General features: G+C 51.0%; 1 protein-coding gene across 2 annotated transcripts; it reads right to left on the reverse strand.

Annotated features, from left to right (window-relative positions):
- Positions 1-404: 404 nt before the first annotated feature.
- Positions 405-19,584, reverse strand: Pllp (plasmolipin). Of its 2 annotated transcripts, XM_055620804.1 has the most exons (4): positions 19,342-19,584; positions 4,463-4,636; positions 2,215-2,337; positions 405-1,219 (listed from the first exon to the last, which is right to left on the reverse strand). In XM_055620804.1, the coding sequence occupies exons 1-4, from the start codon at positions 19,474-19,476 to the stop codon at positions 1,103-1,105; spliced, it is 549 nt and encodes a 182-aa protein (XP_055476779.1). In that variant the 5' UTR covers positions 19,477-19,584; the 3' UTR covers positions 405-1,102. The 2 variants fall into 2 exon arrangements, with proteins under 2 accessions (XP_055476779.1, XP_055476780.1); XM_055620805.1 differs by lacking the exons at positions 405-1,219; positions 2,215-2,337; positions 19,342-19,584 and adding an exon at positions 18,881-19,321 and having other exon boundaries at positions 4,559-4,636.
- Positions 19,585-19,801: the final 217 nt, after the last annotated feature.

Raw genomic sequence — 19,801 nt, forward strand, 5'->3', positions numbered from 1 at the left:
GCCATGCGGCCCTCTCCTCTACCTGAGCAGCAGAACCTAGCATGTCTCCCCTAAACAGGCTGAGTCGGGCCATGAGATGCCTGACAGGACAGTGAGATCTCTGGCTTGCCAGGATTCCATTTTTCTCTTTGCCTCAAAATGGGCTATTCCCCTAGGGGCCTCGTCCTGGAACAGGGAGACTTCATTACCTAAACTCCTGGAGAGCAAATTGAACTCAATGAATATTTATAGTAACCATGACAACCAAGTATGAGCTGGGACCAAGAGTCAGACTTGATCCCCTCCCTCTAACAATAACAAATCCTAAGTATTTGATTTTAATTTCATCTTAATTGGTGCCATTTTTCTTAAAGGACGAAAAGTTAAAATATTAGCAAACAATTAAGACCATGAATGATAATACCTTTTCAGAGAGACACTTTGATTTTTATTTAAATTGTAAAAAATAATCCCAAACGAGTCACCACCAATCCCATGACAACTCACCAGGCAAGGCCCTGCTTCCCTCTGTTACTCCCTGAAGTCCCCTGTGTCTAATCAGCAGCCTGGAGGAAGCCTACACTGATGCTAGCCTTCCCAAAGGGAGAGTCACATGTGAGGGAGGGGACAGTGGCAAGGTGTGCCACTGTTGGAAACTGCTTGGAACCAACTGAAATAGTCCAGTCCAAAATCCCAGCTCTTCCTATAAAAGCCTCTATAAGGTGACACGTTGGCTTGGGACAGGGATGAGGAGAGTGGGACCATCACAGCCCCTGGGCTTTGCTTAGCTTCTCCTGGAACAAAGATAATCTGTTGTTTTGTTAGGTTTATACTATGGCAGGTTGGAGGCTGGAGGTCTGTTAGTGCATTTAGTGCTGGTGAGAAGGGTGGCCCAGCCTGGGATACTGAAGTCCTCTGACAAGGCAGAGCCATGAGAGCCCACATCCCCCTTCACCTTCTGCTGAATAAGGGGGGGTGGGGAGGATGTCCCCACTGCTGGCTCTTGGCAGCCCATCCGTGCCAGCTTGGGCCTGTTCCTCAGGAGTGCTGGAGAGCTTGAGTCCGGTAAGATTGGGCGATGACCCTGTGCTAAGACCCAGCCTTAGGCCACGGCTTAGCTGGCTTAAGAGTAGCCCCCAGCCATCTGACTTGTAGCTGCATTGCTGCCCACTCCTCGCCAGGCCTGGAAGCTGAAGAAAGCACTCACTCCATAGGCAATCATCACCAGACAAGCAAAAAACTGGCAGGGGAGAAGAGAAGATGCCAAGGTGGTCAGTCAGAGAGAGCAAGGAAACCACATGGGGGCAGTGACAGCAGACCTCTGATGGACTTGGGAATAAAAGTTTGAGTGGTAGCTTTTATCAGAATTAATTAATCAGAACCACTTGTTCTGGCAGCCACACACCACACAGCTGCCATTATGTTCTAAGGGTCAGGGCAACAGAAATGCACAGGCCAGACATGTCAGCTGGTGTCGGGACAACCATAGTGTCCCAACTGCTCTCCGTAAGAGAAGTGACCACGGGTTAACTTTACACACCATATCAGTGTCCACAAGTAACATTCAGGGCTGGGGATGCAGCCCGGCGGTAGCGTGGTTGCCTTGCTTCACAAGGCCCTTCGGTTCCAGGCCCACAATTAGAAACCAAAACAATCAGCAAAAATACTCAAAGCTCTCAGGAGTTTTCCAAACCGGTTTGTACTCTATATGCAGATGTGTTTTTTCTGGCACTTAGGTCCCAGTTCCCAAGTGGGAGTTCAACTAAATTTAAAACCACTCTGACCAGGAAGAGGGAAGACACCAAGGGCTACCCTGTCCTGGACATGACCTCAAGTTTTCTTGTCTGAAAAAGAACCCGTAGGCGATGCCTCTCTAGAGCAAAGCATATACAGGACCTTGTGGATGGAGTATAAATGGCCATTTGACACGGCTCAAGTTCAGGCTTTTTGTTAGAGATTTACAAACAACAAAAAACTGGAATGTCTGTAGTGATTAACAGCCAGACCAGGGTGACACTAGAAGCAAAAGGAGTGTGGCACAGCAGGGGTCCACAGTGAATCCCAAGCACTCTGCTCTCAGGTTCCCTCTGGCTCTGCTGTTCACTAAGGAAGACTGAGCAAGGCTGAGCCCCACCAAGCATCCAGTCAGTGACTGCTCAGACAGGAGCCTGTGCGTACACAGGCCTGGCTGGCTGGATCCCCTGCAGAAGGCTGGAGCCCTGGGAACATACTTACAGAGGCAGCTGAGCGCTGGTTATAGGGCCGAGAGCCCCTCAGGGATGTCAGGTCCACTGCTGCGGCGCAGGCGATAAAAGCAGTGATATAGAGAATGGTGGCAGCAACAAAAAAGATCATTAACTGTAGGAGAAAGGAAAGAAGGTATAAAGCATCCACAGGGAACATCACCCCTGAAGCCGAGTCAAAAAGGCCCTGGCAGGAAGGCCTGAAGTGTTGGGGCAGGACAGTGCCAGCCTGCCAGGCAATTCTGCCACTCACTCCTAACCAGCTAAAGAAATGCAGGCCTCTCCATGTATGCCACACAGCCGGCCATACCCACGCTCTCCCTATAACCCCATCAGCACTTGACCTTGTCTCTAGCACTAGGATGGATGGAGTTCCAAGTCCCTCTCCCCAGCGGGAGAGAATCTATGACTCCCTTGGCATCCTAAATTGGAGGGCAAAATACCAGGGCCAGGACCTTAGGGCATTGGTATAAGACACCAAGAAGACTGGATATGAACCTTCAGCTGGCAGCTGGGCCTGCTCCATACCTCCTGTGGCTAGCTCCTGTCTCCAAACTGATGCTCTTCGAACATTCCTTGTGCTATACGCTTTTTAATTGCCAACACTTAAAAATTAGATTTCACATGAAAACAATTTCATATACTTTTTTTCATATTAAAAATGTTCAAGGCTACTGGGCATGGTGATACATACCTGTAACCCCAGTACCCCAGAGACAGAAGCAGGAGGATTACAGATTTGAGGCCAACCTGATCTACATAGTGAGATATTTACTGTCTCAAAGCAACTGTGCAGTTGTAGAGCACACTTTTAATCCCGGCACTCAGGAGGCAGAGGCAGGCAGATCTTTGAGTTTAAAACCAACCCGGTCTACAGAGTGAATTCCAGGACAGCCAAGGCTACAGGAGAAATCCTGTCTCAAAATAAAATACAAAACAAACAAATAAGCCCTTAAAGCTGGGCATACCAGTTTATGGGAGGCAGCACATCCAGATGTAGAATCAGCAGACCATGAATTTCAGGTCAGCCTGGCCTACACATCAAAATTATATCAAAAAAGAAATAAGCAATCTCAGGGCTGGGCATGCAAGTGGTAGAGCATTTGTCCCGAATTTGTGAGGCCCTGGGTTTGATCCCCAGCACCACTAGAACAGACAAAATATCTCAAGGCTTGGCACCAATGGGCCGTATCCCCTCAAGGCTGAAGCTGGGCAGAGGCAGCTCCTCGGGGCCAGGTCCATGTTAAGTTCCTGGACCAGTTCACTATTCCATCCTGCCTGGCCCTTTCAAGGGTTGGCAGTCTCCAGCATTACGAAGGATCATCACCCAGCTCCTCTCCCAGCTCAGCCCAGCAGCACCAAAAACAGCACCCAAATGGCCTCCTCCACTGAAAGCTGAGCTGGTTCCCCATCCTCGTCTCAGAGACAGAGGTCTCCCACCCTGCAGGATTCTCCTTTGGAGGCCCAGGAATATTCAGAAGGGGGCTAGACCTTTAGCCGGGGATTCAGCTGGTCCCACCTCAATCCCAAATCGTGTCCCCAAGTACCGTGACCAGAACCCAGGGAACCTGAGTACAGAGTGCTTGGGATCCACTATGGACCCCTGCCGGGCTCTGGCCAGTGATACAGGAGTCTAACAAACCCATTCTGTCTCAGCATGACTCACGTTTCCTCCAATTAAACAGGCATTGAATTGCAAACAATTGCTGCCTAGTCCCAGCCTCACTTGTCTTACAATCATGTGCCTCTGTGCTCACTAAAAGGCTCAGACACAGCTGCATGGGTTTTCCGGGTTCCAGAAAAATTGTAGCCATTTTCTGTGTCTGGCCAGGGAGCTTCCTCTAATCGGAGAAAGCTGGCCTGAGACAATCCTGGGCACCCAGAGCTGCGGAGCCTTCTGAAGGCAGCTGGTATCCATGCTAGCACCCAGCTAGTACTGGTAAACCCACACCTCCTAGTTCAATTCTGACCACATCAAGATTCCAAAGGGCATCTGCCGTCAGCCAACAGTCCCTTGCTGCTGGTCCCTTCCCAGGACCAAGTCAAACGCTCACCTCCGTTATTAACACACCTTCCCACCCCAGCTCTTCAGGTAGATCTTCAGGGGGATCTCTATACCAATGCAACCACCCCCTCACCCTCCATTTCACATTTATGGAAAGTCAAGAGGTCCTATCATAGTCATTAACAGGCAAGAGGGCTCAGCCCAGAGCCACCCATTTCCCCTGCCTCAGACTCACCACCAACGGCCAGGGCACCATGTACAATTTCATGTGCAGCTGAAACAGGTAGATGATGAAGAAGACGATTGTCACCAGCCACAGGAAGACAGCGACAAACATGACCCAGCCATAGGCAGGATACAGGTGGTATGGGGTGTCAGCAATCAGGGCCCATACCAGCAGCCCCAGCACCTAGGGAAAAACAAAGGGAGTCTCTCAGAGCCCCACAGCTCCAGCTGGAGACCCAGGCCTTGGCCTCCTTTCTGATAGCTAAGAAGGTAAAGAGCTCACCACAAGCCCGACAGCTAGAGTACGACCCCTGGAACGCAAAGGTGTAAGGAGAAAACTGAGTACCAAAAGTTGTCCTCTGACCTCCGTCTGTACACTGTGGCAATGGAGCATGCCCATACTCACACACGATTTAAAAGGCTTTTTAAAAGAAGCCTTGAGTTGACTCCTGCTGTATACTTCTATGCTGGGGACCTTGCCTGGCCACTCTTCCCCCTCTTCAATCCCCACTGTGCTGTGTGACATAAGGCCCTTCCTCATGTCCCCAGACACTTCCACCCAAGGTGGGAACCTCAACTTTGTTATAGGTGCAGAAACAAAACAAAACACAAACAAACAAAAACCCTGCTGGAAACCGGGCCTGGAGGCTGATACCTATAATCCCGACACTGGAGGGAAGAGCAAGAGAGTTACGAGTTCAAGGCCAACATCTACCTACTGAGTTACAGGCAAGCCTGAGCCATGTGAACCCCTGTCTGAAAAAGAAAAACAAAAAACAAAAAATGGGACTGGGGGTGCTTTCAGATGGCTCAGCAGGTACCAGGATTTATTGCTCAAGCTTGAAAACCTGACATCCTGAGGTCGGTCATCCTCCAGAACCCACAGTAGAAGGGAAGACCCTACTCCCAAACATTGTCCTCTGGGGACTGTGAGATGGCTCATCTGCTAAATTTCCCTGCTGTCAAGTTGGACAGCCTAAGGTAAACCTCCCACTTCCACGTTCACACACACACACACACACACACACACACACACACACACACATATACAGTAGTGATAGTAGTGATAAGTTTTTAAAACTTGGGGAGTGTTTTGTTTGTTTTGGTTTTTGAGACAGGATCTCATTGTATAGCCCAGGCTGGCCTGGAACTCACAGATATCTACCTGCCTCTGCCTCCTGAATGCTGGGATTAAAGACGTGCACCACCATGCCTGGCTTTAAATAAAATTTTGAAGGAGAAGAAGGGCCTGAGAGATGGCTCGGAGGATAAAGGCACTTGCAACCAAGCCTGATGACCTCTGTTTGGTTCCTGGGACCCGCATGATAGAGAGAGAGCCAACTTCTTAAGTTGTCATCAGATACAAGCTTGTGCACATAAGAGTGTTTGTGTGCATACATAATAAAAGTGTAGTTTAAAAAAAAAAAAAAAAGAATAGAGTCCCTTACAGGCCCTCTCCTCCCTCGAGCCATGGGGTCTTTGGAAAAGGAAAAAAAAATCATGTTCCCAGAACATCCTTTGCACAAATAGGAACAGTCTATGTGCTTTTCTTGGCTCAACAGAGGCTGTCCCCAGGGCTCTGAGTCCTCCAGTCTAACACCCCTCCTTCTCCACCACCCCTAACTCCCAGTTGTCTCTTTTACAGTTGTTACCATTCTGTCTCACAGAGGAACCCCAAGTGACTGTCTGTTGCACTGTGCCCTTGCTGGCAGGATGACCAGACATCCCCAAATCCCTGGCCGAGTATGTTGAAACTAATGGCATGGACTTTGTTTAAAACCTGTTCCCCTTTCTACCTGCACAATGCTGTGTTCCTCACCTCATTTGTAACAGCACAGGGACCACACACACCTCAGATGACTACCCACCTCAAAGCCTGTGGGTTAAGCTCACTGTTACCCATGGGAACAATGGTCAGCTGCTGTGTGATTTCCCTCCTCGAGTCGCACCACACAGCACCAAACCCAGAGAGTTCCACACATAGACTTGTAGGAGCACAGCCCAAGGAGCCTAGGGAAGGCCCAAGGAAGGTACAACCCCTGGGACTGTCCTAGACCTCCCCAGCCTCTTCTTTGCTGGCTAAGGATCTCTAGGCTGGGGGACAGCCACCCATCTCTTGTCTGGAACCCTGCCACCATGGGTGTAGAAGTCTGCTGCGGCTCTGGAGAAAGCCTCCATTGCTGACTAAGACACAGGACCGTTCCTCCCTCTGCCTGCACAGTGTGGAAGCTGGTGGCCCCAGCCCCACTTTCAGTCAGATCTTAGGAGCAGGTCAGGAGCAGATCTTAGGAGCAGATCTCAGGATGCTAGTCCCCTGACTGGCCCCTACTCTGCTGACAGGCCACTTTCAAGTTCCCAGATATCTAAAAGAGAGGTCCTTACCAGCGGGGACCCAGTGCTGGAATTCTGCCACCCACCTTCTCCCAAACCACCCCACCGAAGACCAGAAAGAAGTTTCTTTGGTTTGGAATAATACTCAGGGTAAGGACAAGGGCAGCCTGAAGCTGAGCATGCCCAGGAGCCCAGCAGCGTCCAGGCCAAAGCAGGCTCTATGCTTGTTCTCCCCAGCTAGGGTTAGCCTCAGACACCCCATGTCACACAGCACCCTGCCATCGGTTCTTGCCTCTGACCTTCATAAGCAGGCCTGGGGGTTGGCTCCTGTGCCCACTTTACAGTGAAGAAGATGGGACAGTGTAGCAGGGCCTTCCTAGCCTGTGGCCACATGCTAAACTGGAAGCTAGTCCTCATTTAATTACAACTCAAGGGCCATCAGGAAGATGGCTCATTGGGTGAAGGCACATGCCACCAAGTCTGATGACCTGGGTCGGATCTCTAGAACCAGCATGGTAGGAGAGAACCGACTCCTCCTGAAAATTGTCCTCTGACCTCCACCTGATCACTTTGGCATCCCCATGCCTACACAAACACAAAATAAACACACACACATACATACACACACACACAGATATCTTAGAATAGGCCTCACACCTTTTTCCCTGCCATCCCTCCTCTCCCCCACCTTTCTTGGCAAGTTCTCATTAGTCCAGACCAGCCTTGAACTCTCACTTCTGCTTCTCATACAGTACAAGAATGTGGCACCACGCCTGGCTCCCACACACCCTTTACTCTCCAGCCCAAACCACTGTGCCTCAAACAGACCACAAAACCCCAGAGTGGGATGAGGTCATTTCTGTCAGGAGAATGAAGTCTCCTTGGAATGACATCTCACGCAGCTTCTCAGGTGAGAAGTGGGAAGGTGGGCCTCCTAGGGACTGTCAGCAATTCCGAGAAATAGGTTCCCTGTCCCCCACCCTGCCAGTGGCTTGGCTGGTTCCCATCATCTGAAAGAAAGTTAGAAAAGCCATCCAACTGACACTCCTGAAAAGGCCCGTGCATGTTTACACCCTGCCCTCCTACAATGCTGTCACTCACAGGCCTCAGCACAGGGGCCACCAGATACTCAGTACAAGCTCCCTGTCCTGTACCACTGACTTCCCAGTAACCCTCGCTCTAGGCTGCCTTGCCAAGTTCCCACAAGTTGCTCGGGAGCCATACTGTACACGGTAGGTAAAAGGTGGATGAGCCCGGAACCCAGCCCTGCCTGTCAGAGCTGTGAGAAAGCAGTGGCTGAGGGATGGAGGAAGCAAGATGTGTCAGCCCCCTCCAAGGGCAGGGCTGGAGGAACACAGGTGTCCCCACCCTGTCCCACTCCACCCCTGATTTCCAGCTCAGTAAAAACATAATAGAGATAAAGCAGTAGATAGGAGAAATTTGTGTCCCTTTGGGCTCTCTCACTTGGCCCCAAGCCCAGGAAGCCGACTTGGTTTCCACCCTAGAACAAGGAAGGTCCATTCCTCTATTAGAACCCAACAAACTGGTTTCTCCTGGTCCCTAAGCCATCAGCCTGGGTATTTTACTGACTCCTTGACTGACCTGGATGGTCCTGCCAGAGAGGTTCCAGAAGCTGCAGGACCCCCTGGGATTCAATGAAATGCCACCTGGTGCAGATCTCACACTAGCTGAAGTGCCAGAAGCCTTGACTCAGCCTGGGGTGGGGGGACACTCTTCATGGGTAGCAAAGGGCAGCAGATAGTGGGAAGCAGAGAATGAAGCCAAAGTCCCTAATTCTACTCCCTGATCCCATGACCTCTACCAGAACTCTGAGTCCAGAACATGTCTCAGGTAGCTCACACACCCCTCCAGCATGACCAGCCTGTCCCTGAGTGCCCCTCTTCACAGCCCTCCATTGTAGTAGCACTTCCGTGTCAGGGTGCCCCCACATCAAGGTGCTCCCACATCAGCAAGTAGGGCCAGATCAAAAGCATAAACTGGTCCATTACACATGCTCACGGGGTGGGTGCTGTGGGAACAAACTCAGGTGAGGAGGGGGGCCAGAAGGAGGGACACTTTTGGGTAAGGGGCAGAGGAAGATCTCATTGGTAACATGTGATAAGGATTGAGGAAGTGAAGAGGAAGGGGACAGAGAGAACATGGGGAACTCTAGAAAAGAATGCAACTCCACCTCTGGCATTCTGGGTTACCTTGACCTCAGTGTCCATCTGCCCCTACTTTCTAGACACTGTCAGACCCAAGCCAACTCACTATATGGCCTTAGGAGACACACCTAACCATCTGTGGCAAATGAAGGGTTTTTTTTTTGGGGGGGGTTGGGGGTAGGGATGAGGGTTTCAGGGACAGAAATGCCTAGTTTGCTTACCCTACAGCTGTGTCAGGCAGGTGTGCCTGGGGGAGAGAAGGGTGTGGTTGTGTGAGCTAGTTAAAACACAGGAAAGCAGCGGTGTAGGGAGGGAGCTTCCAGATAGGGTAGAGGAGAGTTATCCTGCCTAGGTTGTGTCCAACCTAGGTTGACACTCAGGTCCCCAGGGGCTGATGGGGGGCTGAGCTAAAGGCTGCTGTTGAGAGACAAGCTAGGCAGGGATCCTGTCCGAAGCCACTCCCATCAGAACTGCTAAGTTCTGAAGGGTGTGTGAGATGTCTTGGGGTTTTGTTTGTTTTTACTTTTGTGATATCTTTAGTGTTTAAATATTAGCAATTAAGCCATATGTTTTAGAAAGAGTGAAGGGTGGGCACAGACCACTGAAGGAGCACGGGTAGACCCTGAGAGTAGTGGTGCCAAGTCTTTCACATCCCTCAGTGACTGGTCCCCACTACACCACCAGGAAACTGAGGTCCCAGGGTGTCCACATGACCCTTCCTGGGGTTCCCTCTCACTCAGGGCACAGCTAGGCAGCTGAGGACACTCAGAACTTGGCCTAGCCTGGCCTGGCCTAGTCCAGCCTCCACCCCCATCCTGGCCCTCCTCCCTACACTGAAAGGGACTTTATGGAGACAAAAAGTCACCCATTGTGTCACAAGAGACAAAGGGGCAAGAGACAGAGGCTCCAGGCGCCTGGGTTGGCCACCACCACCACACACCACCCATCTCTGTGTGCCAAAGGAGGGCTGGAGGAGGCACCTTGGAATTCCTGCATGGGAGAGGAAGCATTCTAAAACACTGAGTCCATCGTGTCCAGATCCCTAGGAAGCCCCAGAGCCACCGACTGTCCCTTTCTCTGTCTGAAACAGGCACACAAGGAACCGCAGAGTCACTCAGGCGGGGCACACTCTCCCAGGGCCCTTCCTGCGCCAGGCCGTTCCAGGTTCAGGGACAACAGCAGGGTGGTCGGCAGCATCACAATTTTCCAAATGCAGCTTGCAATGTGCTACTTGCAAATAGGTCTCAGAACAGTGTTTAAATCCCGGAGGTACAAGAGATCATATATACACACAAACACACACAAAAACACACAAGCCCACGAGTGTGCTGATGGCTGATATGGACCTGAAATATCTCAACCACATGGTCCCCAAGTGTCCCTGGTAGTTTAGAAGAAGCTTCCCAGCCAAGCTGGTGGTACACATCTGCAATTCTGGCACTTGAGAGGTAGAGGCAGGAGGGATGCCACAAATCTGAAGCACCCTGGACTGCACAGGATAGTGTCCTGTCTCGCTGCCCTCTGCAGCAGACCACGCAGGTCTCCTTCCTGTCACCTCCAGGCGCGTGAGGAGTGTGCAGGTTCCGAGGCTCCCACGCCTCCCTCCCTCTCTTCTGGTTCCCCAGCAAAGGGTTCCAGAAACTTACAGCACCCGGTCTCTGCTCCACTCCTTGCTCTTCACCGGGGGTCTTCATAATGTCTGCCTCGGTCTCCCCAGCCATGAGGAACATCTCAGAAGTTCTTATTCTGCTTCAGAAGATCCAGGTAGAGCTCTCCTCATACTTACTGCTCCAAGCCATAGTCTGGCATCCAGCTGGCCAAGCCCCCTCGCCTCCTGGGCTGTCCTCTCTCTGAGCCCAACTTTCTCCCAGAGAAGCATCAGCTCATTTCACAGAAGAGAAACCAACTCTTTAGAAGTGACTGATTAAATAAAATGGAATGAGCTAATGGCAAGGCGAAGCTTTCTTATATAAATGAAGCTTTGGCCTAAGAACATTCATATGAGGGGAGGGGTGCCTTCCCTAGGGGTAGACTTTCTTTCTCTTAGTGCTGACCCCTGGGAGGTGGGGACATTGTCCTGGAAACTAGTGCTTGCAGAAGTTATCACTGTCTGGGATGCCGGAGCTGGGGAGTTATCGCAGCCTGTGAATCTCTTAGCCCAGTAGAGCCTACAGATCTGGCTATACAGCCAGGGGCAAGGCCTTCCTCATTCCCAGGGCATGGCCTCAGCATATCTCTCCTATCTCCACTCCCAGGAGGGGCTGGTGCCCATCCTCTAGCCCCCTCCCCTCTCACCCCTGCCCCAGAAGATGAAGAGTTCACCTGGTGTCAGACACAGTCAAAGCTGAGCTGCCGAGCAGGCCCAAGCTTGCAGCCTGCTTGCCGGGTCCTGCCTAACCTTTGTCCTTGTCCTCACTTGGAGACCCTGGTGTGCCACCCTGCCTCTCCTCCCTGAGCAAACAGGAGAAACTCACCCTGCCCAGCTGCCCAGCAGCAAAAGCCAGGGCCCTGTTCCGTCGATATCAGGGCTGCCAAGGAAAACACCCCGACCTAGGTTCACAGCAACCATGAAGAGAATGATGGACAGAGCCCAGCTACCACGGCCAGAGATATGGCAATCGCCTGGTACATAGGATGTGTACAAATGTGGACTGGCCCTTTCCTGAAACAGAGGTCACTTTCTGCTTACAGATGACTAGTGAAAACTGCCCAGGTACCCAGCCAGTAGTCCTGAACACATACTCACTGTTGGGTGACCTGAGGAAAGTGCCTTCCCCTCTCTGGGCCTCATAGGCACCCAAGCCCCTCAACTCAAAGCTTTGGACACTGCCACAAACAAGTGTAATTCCCCACTTCCCAACATTTTCATTTATTTGGAAATAATTCTTAGTGGTTGTTCACTGGTTAATCTTGTTTTTGAGAGGCAGGGTCCCATTACTCACCCAAGATGGCTGGTATGCCCTGTGTAGCCCAGGCTGACCTTGAGCTCACAAGCCTGTCTTAGCCCCCTGACAGCTGGGACCACAGGCATGCGCTAGCATGCTCCACTTGTTATATAACTTTGAAATAAGTCCTATAAGGCTGGCAGGGTGGCTCTGGGGAAAGGTGCCTGCCATCTACTCTAGAGACCTGAGTTCCATACCTGAGACCCACATGGTGAAAAGAAAACCACCTCCCACAAGTTGCCCTCTGACTTCCACACGCACATACACACACATTCACGTAATAAAAAAAAAAAAAAATCAACTCCTAAAGAGTAAATACAATGTAATAATAAAATGAGCTATACCTGGCCAAGTTCAAGAGGGGTTCCCTCAAATCAGACCCCATGTATATACACATACAGTCCCAGCTCCAGACAGGTAGATCGTATGTCTGTGGCTGGATGATCACAGACCCAGATTTCTTCCTATAGGCCCCACAATGAATCTGTATATTCCGCCTAACTAAGCTGAATAGAAAGGAAACTTTAAAATCACCAATAAGGGAGGATATGTCTACTGCAACAGAAGTCATAAAATTAACTGCACTCGTGCGTAGCAATGTAATAATTCCACAGACAGAAGGGGTCCCCTCCCACAGCAGCCCCTCCTGAACTAAACACAGTTTTGCTTTGTGAGGTTTCAGTTATTTATAGTCAGAATATATTACATTAAAAAAAAAAAAAAGTCATGTTTGGGCTAGAGAGATTCCAGCGCCCACATGGCAGCTCACAGCTGTCTGTAACTCCAAGATCTGACACTCTCACAGACACACATGCAGGAAAAACACCAATGCACATAAAAGAAAGCTAATTTTTTTTTTTAATCATGTTTGTTTGTTTGAAAACAGGAACTCATGGAGCAGGCACTAGCCTCAAACTCAACTATATAAAAGAGGCTTGAATGTCTGACATTCCTGTCTTCACCTCCCAAGTGCTGGGATAAAGAAATATGCATCACCCTGTATGTATCTGGCTTTTAATTCATAGCTACAGTGAGATGGCTCAGCAAATAAGGCAACTGCCTCGAGGCCCAACGAAGTGAGTTTGAGCTCTGGGGGCCAGCCACACGGTAGAAGGGGAGAGTCAGCTCAAATTGTCCTCTGGCCTCTGTGCTCATGCAGCGGCTTGCCTGTGCACTTACACAAACACAGACACAAACGAATAAATAATATTGAATTTAAATAATAATTCATATTATTTAGATATTGGGTTTGGCTTTTGAGATGGGGGCAGGGAACGCTTGTGTGGCCTGGAGTTCACTGCATAGATCAAACTGGCTTCAAACTTGCAGAGATCTGCCTGCCTCTGTCCTCTGAGCACTGGGATTAAAGTAGCATGACCCTCCTAAATTTTAAATTTAGCCTGGCCCTCCTAAATTTTAAAACTCTTTCATCAAAGTGCATTGCTACACTTTGTTATTATTGTTAATCCCTTGCTGTGTTCGGTTATAAACTGAACTCTACCACAGCTACCTATGTACAGAACTGTATCCAACCAAGGCTCAGCCCAGGCTCAGAATGTGTCCTTACGGAAAAGAGAGAACTCTAGTAGGTCAATCCACTGGAAAAGCTACTGAGGCTGTCTCCAGGACATGCTCCGGCTGTGGTTAATGCAGATGGCCAAACTCAACTCAGACCTTCTATTTTGAGGGTGTTTGGGGTGGGAGGTTGAGACAGGGTTTCTCTTTGTAGCCCTGGCTCTCCTGGAACTCAGTGTGTACCAGGCTGGCCTCTAATTTAGAGATCCACCTGCCTCTCCCTCCTGAGTGCTGGGGTTAAAGATATACACCATTACTGCCCGGCCAACACAGACCTTCTCAATGACACTGAATCAAGGAAAGGTCTCACTTTGACTCAATTTCTAGAAGCCAGAGAGAAATAAAGGAGGGGACTCTCAGTGACAACAAAACTCACACTTTGAAACAAACATCATGAGAGGGCCAGGTGTGGCAGAATTCCTGTAATCTGTTTGGGAGACGAAAGAAGGAGGATTAGGAGTTCAAGATCAGGCTCAGGTCTCAAAGAAACAAAAATAAGCAAACACATAAATAAATCTAAACAAACAAACAAACAGAAAACACTATCCGTAAATTTCCTGGAGCTTCTGCAACAGGCCAGAGGCAAAGTCCAGCAGTTCCGCAGAGGGCACACAGCGGACTCTGGGACATTTTTCTCTTTAAAGTTTATGCTTGATCCTAAGAGGGTAGAGACAGACTAGCGCCACACACTGACGGATCTACCAGCCCTGCCTATCAGATTGGGGTATGTCTAAAAGTGTGTCTTTTCTCCAGCCCTGGTGGCTGTGGGAGGGGCTAGGGCACAGACGTGGGCTTCATGGAGGTCACTTGGCAATCCTCATCCAGGCCCCAAGCGCCGCAGGGTGTGGTAGGTAGCACAGGCCCGTCTTCTCCTGAGAGGCTGAGGCAAGAGGATTGTAAATTCAGGCCCAGCTTGGGCAATTTAGGGACACTGTCCCAAGACTGAAAAAAGTGAAAAAGAGGGCTGGGAGTAACTGTGTTAAAATTAAACATAACAAACACCACAGTGTGAAAACTGCAGCTGAACAGGCGAATTCTTACCCAGTTCTCAAGCTCCCACTCCCAACAGACATACCGGAAAACTATCACTGGCTTTTATCCATGTTACTGTGGGCAAGCACGTGACATGCATGGCATTCACCTGCCAGGGTGCACATATGGAGGTCAGAGGGCAAGTTGCCAGAGTCGGTTCCGGTCTTTCTACTATTTGGGCTGTGTAGCTTGGTAACAGAGAGCTGCTCCAAAGACCATCAATGTTTCCTAAAGGCACAGAAAAAGCACTAAAAATACTCTAAAATAGCTGCCCTCATAGGGAGAGGAATCTGAGGACAACCTTAGCACTGTCCGCACATTTATGTATTTTTTTGGTTAGGGTTTTTTTCTTGGGGGAGGGTTGTTGTTTTGTTTTGTTGAGATAGGGTCAATGCAGCTCAGGCTGGCTTTGAGTTTGCCTTGGGTTTTCTCGTCTCCTTAATGCTGGGGTGCGCACACACACACACACACACACATACACACACACCATACCTGGCTAGGATTTTTGGTTGGTTGGTTTTGGTTTTTCAAGACAGGTTTGAAAAACCTGTCTCTATGTAGCCCTGACTGTCCTGGAACCCGCTTTGGAAACCAGGCTAGCCTTGAACTCAAAATCTGCTTGCTTTGTTTTTTTTCTAAGGAGAAAACATCCATATACTCTCTAGGTAATTACGAACGAATTCCTAAAGCTATCCCACTCTTGCCCACCATTGAGCAGGATTGGTGGAAATGAGCCATGCAGAGCACCTGTGGGTTTGGCACAGGAACCTGCAGGCTCCACTGAGGCTACCAAAGAGCCTCAGATCAGTCTAAGGAAACGTCCAACACTGTCATCCCAACCCCACCCGCCACTGCTCACATCTGCTCAGCAACACAGCAGGCCCTTCTTGGAAGTAGGACTCTTTAGGGCCTTGTCCTGTCCTTCCGTGGAGAGAAGCCAGCCTGCCTGCTGGGACTGACATAGAGCCAGAATCATCAAGAAGAGCTTTCTCGTGTCCCCAAGAGCAGAAGGATGAAGGGAATCTTGGGAGCTGAGCTCTTTGTCTCCAGAAACATTCAAGCTTGCCTAAGAGCCCCAGGATCTTAGGGCCTAGTGAAGCCTACCTTCATACAAATAAGTGCCAGGCTAAGCCCTTAGCAGGCACCACTTCTCTGCCAACACTCTTTCATAGATATGGGTGTAAGGCTGAGGCATAGGGGAGGGGAGAGTCAAGAACTTCCCTGGGATCCCAAGTTGAAAGAGGCAGAGCTTGGATTTGAACCCAAACCTCTGCTTCTAGGCCTACAATCAGTCAGTGTTCTCAAAGATACACTGGAGCACTATGGTGGCAGAGGAGGCCTCTAATCTGTGTGTTTACTTAAAAACAGAACTGTGTAGCTGCCCCAATCCTAACAGGAAGGCTAGAAAGGGCTCAATGCCAACACCCCCATTCCCTCAGGGCCTCCATGATTGTAAGCCCTCCTGCCCTAAGCATCAGGGCTTAATCCATTGTCTCTCTTGAACCCCTTCTTTTCCCCTGCCCCCAGCCCTACTCCCTGAAACAGGGTTTTACTCTTTAGCTCAGGCTTCAAACTCGTGATCCTCCTGCTTCAGAAGCCTCCCACTCACAGCACCGGAGTGACATCACACCCTGCTAGAACCTTCTTCTAAAGCCCCATTCATAAAAAAGCTCACCTCAGCCAGGAAGTCCCCTGCAAAAGCTGGGCTGAGTCTCCCTTCCTAAAGTAGTCATCCTTTTCTTGTAAAGCAGCCTAGGAACCCCAGATCCCCCAAACAGAGGCAACAGAAAAAATAGATGGAGCCAGGCTTCAGACAGGCAAATCTTAGTGCAAATCCTGCGTGTAGCCTTGCTGCCCCCCAAGCCATGTGACTTTCCTCAAGTGTCTCTGAGTTTATCATTAAGTCCCAGGGAAGATCATTCTTTGTCCCAAAGCTGGGGGAGGGCGGTGTTAAAGTTGGGAAAAAAAAAAAAAAGTGGGCACTTCAGCTGTTCAACAATGGTACACACCTTTAATCCCAGAACTGGGAAGGCAGAGACAGGAGGATCTCTGTGAGTCCCAGGCCAGCCTGGTAAGTTCTGGGCCAGCCAGGGTTACACAGAGAAACCCTGTTTCAAAACAGAAAAACAAAAGGAAGAAAAAGATGGGCACCTCCCCATGTTCTTCATAGTTTTTTTCTAAAGTCATTAAGATACACCAAGGGCACCTGTCAGCCACACCTTCCACAGCGTCCTTCCACTCCCTCGCCACACAAAGAACTGTAGCACAAAGAGTCATTTCTAGGTCAAACGTGTTTGCCGGTTTAGAAGCTGGTTATGAAGATTGGTGTTTCTCCTTTTGCTTACATTACTAGGAAGCCCAGCCATGAACCAGCATTTTAAACGTGAAGGTTTCCAGCCGGGCAATGTCTCTTAATAGCTCTCTCAAGCCAGTTCCTCTCTCTAAACCACCAGGCTTTAGAAACACACTAACTCTTCTGTTTTAACGATTAACAGCATCATCTGAAGTTCTTCCTGGAGTCAGATGGAGATGGGCAAGGTTATGGGGTAGTATGTCTATGGACTGAGATGAAATGCCACGCTAGACGAAGAACAACACTTTGCTCCGGAAGCTTGGCCCTCCTACTCATCCATCTCTCCATCACTGCGGGACCCTCTCAACCCTGGGATACAGCTCAACCTGGCCAGCAAGAAGCTCTGTCTTCTCAGTCACTGCCTTCTCCAAGTAGCCTTCTCTGGTCCCCAGGGGCAGGCACTAGGCTCGGGGCCTCTTCCACAACTGTTAAAATGACACACCTCACATTGTAAGAGCAAATCAATACAGTAATGAAGAGGAGGGGCCAGAGAAGTGAGAAAAACTGATCCCAGGGATCGGTCAGAAAGAAACTTCTGAGCTCTCTGCCTTGTCCTCTATTAAGAGAAAATCCTAGTCAAATCTGGTTAGGATGGTTCAGGCACCTTTGATCCCAGCACCGAGTTCAGGGTCAGCCCGACCTGTAGTGAGTTCCACGATAGCCAAGGCTACCTAGAGAGATCTTGTCTAAAAGAAACAAAAGACACAGAGCTGAAAAGGTCTAGACCAGCCTCCAATGTGCCACTGTGGCTTCCCAGCAGGTATGGTGCCTGTCTTGCCCCTCCCCCATCTTGGCCCCAGTGGAGTAGCAGGTTGCCACAGAAACATGTTAGGAAGCAGCGGCTGAGACAAGCAGACTCAGTCTGGTTCAGTCTCCAAGTGAAGTCAGTGGAACTAAAATGGGGAAGATGCTAGGGGTACAAGGAACCTATTGCCTCACATCCTGATGGCCACCAACACAACCCAGGCCACAGTTCTTGCCCTAGGAGCGCATGCTGCTGGGCTCCTGGCCAGACCAGCAATGCTCAGCCCGTGGGCTACTTTCTCCACCTCCACTCAACTCAGCCGTCTGCAGCCCCCACACCATTCCCGGCCCTACCCCAGCCTCCCGTTCCGCTGAAGGCTCAGCTCAAAAGTTATCCTTCTAGCCCACACAGAAGCCTTCTCAGACCAGACTTGACCTCTCTCTTCTCTGTCCCTTTCAACAAGCCACTTAGCTCCTCCCAGGCTAGCCCAAAGCTGACCCTCAGATGTGAGCTTCAAAGAGCCCAAACAGAAACCCCAGAGAGTAATCCCAAAACCTGGGAAGATCTAGTTCAAGGCTTGCCTCGGTTACACAAAGACTCAGAAGCCAGCTTCAGCTACAGAAATAATTCAAGACTGGGCTATATGCGACCCTGACTCAAAAACAACAACAACAAAACACAAAGCAAACAAACCAATCACCAAGAGCCCGACACTCCTGGGTTGATGGTCTCTACCGATGCAGATTTAAATTGGTCCCAGAAGAGGGCATCATGCCACCCTTCCCCGATCTTATCAAAACCAAACGATATCCAAAAACCACTCCCGGAGCAGACTTTAAAGATGCAAATTTCTTGCCGCATTTCCGGAGATTCGAAGAGCAATTTCACATTTTTTTTCGGGGGGTGGGGCCCAAGAATCTGAATTTTAAACAAACCCAGGCAAGAGATGGGGGAGGATAAAGGGTGAAGGCTCATGAGGAACACCAGAAATCCCAGAAACCAAGGCAACAGGCCCCAGGTGGAGGTGGCCGCTTCCCTGGGGGGCAGGAAGGACCTAGTCCCAGCAGTGGGCCTCCGGACTCCACAGCCCGGCCCTGGAAGCCTGTCTCGATGTGCCCACTGCGGGGGGGGGGGGTAGAAATGAAAGGGATCTAAGAACACCTCCAGTGCCACCCTATGCCCATTGCGGCGGACCTCGGTCAGTGGAGACCGTTCCATAAGGGCAGCCACAGGCCTCCAGACAGCTGACACCTCAAGATGCACTCAGTGGGAAGTTGCAAACCTTGGGTCCTCAGCTGGGGCCTGCACAGAGACCTGGGGGTGGCAGGCAGGTGGCTTCTGGACTCCCGCAAAGCTCTACAGCCCAACATGCGCTCTCCTGCGTTGTCCAGGAGGGTTTCAGGGCGGCTGCACTGAGTGGCTGGAGCCGAGCGAAGAGGCGGACAGTGGACTTTGCCCGGCGAAGAAAGCCAGGGCACGGTCCAGAGGAAAGGGGGCAGGGCAGGAGGAAAGGGACAGACTGACGGGCAGTGGAACGCGGCGATCTCAGCAACGATGTCGCCGCGGGAAGCAGCCGGGTGGGCTGCGGAGTCCCCTCCACGCGATACAGATACGTGTCGTGTTCGTGGGGATGTCATACGGGCGTCCCGAGGTACGAGGTTCCAGGCGATCTCGGGCGGGCAAGTGCGTCCCCAGAGACTCCTCAGAGAGTCCCCCATCCAGTCCCCGAGCTACCCCGCTCACCAGCTGCAGCAGCGCGAGCACCCCGAGGGCGGAGCGCACGAAGCCCAAGTCCGGTCGCAGCGCCGAGACAGACGCGCCCACGCCCTGCGCGGGGCTGCTGGTCCTCGTGCTCACTTTCGACGGGAACTCGGCCATGGCGATCGCGAACCTACGACGACCCGGCCGCGCTCCCGGCCCTGCTCCGGGGCTGCGACTGCCGGCGCTGCGAGGGATCCCGGGGCCGAACGGACAGGTGCGAGACGCCCCGCCCCGCTCCGCCCGAGGCCACACCCCTCCCCGAGGCCCCGCCCCTTAACCCTCGGCGCCCCTGGCTGCTCTAGAGAGCCATCTATCTCCAAGTCCGCGGGCTCGGTCCCTCCCTTGTCCCTAGGGTGCTGGGTCCTTGAGCGGGTCTCCGTGAATAACCCCTCAGGGAGAGGTCTACCCAGACTAGGGGTACGAAGAGGAAGACTGTCCTTTC

This window comes from Psammomys obesus, unplaced genomic scaffold, assembly GCF_907164565.1.
Source record: "Psammomys obesus unplaced genomic scaffold, mPsaObe1.curated_primary_1811, whole genome shotgun sequence".
Classification (NCBI taxonomy): domain Eukaryota; kingdom Metazoa; phylum Chordata; class Mammalia; order Rodentia; family Muridae; genus Psammomys; species Psammomys obesus.

Coding starts and splice junctions, on each gene's coding strand:
- Pllp (XM_055620804.1), bottom strand. CDS start 19,476: ATGGCCGAGTTCCCGTCGAAAGTGAGCACGAGGACCAGCAGCCCCGCG. Junction 2,338..4,462: donor TGGTGCCCTGGCCGTTGGTG/GTGAGTCTGAGG, acceptor TTTCTCCTACAG/TTAATGATCTTTTTTGTTGC. Junction 1,220..2,214: donor ACCAGCGCTCAGCTGCCTCT/GTAAGTATGTTC, acceptor CTCCCCTGCCAG/TTTTTTGCTTGTCTGGTGAT.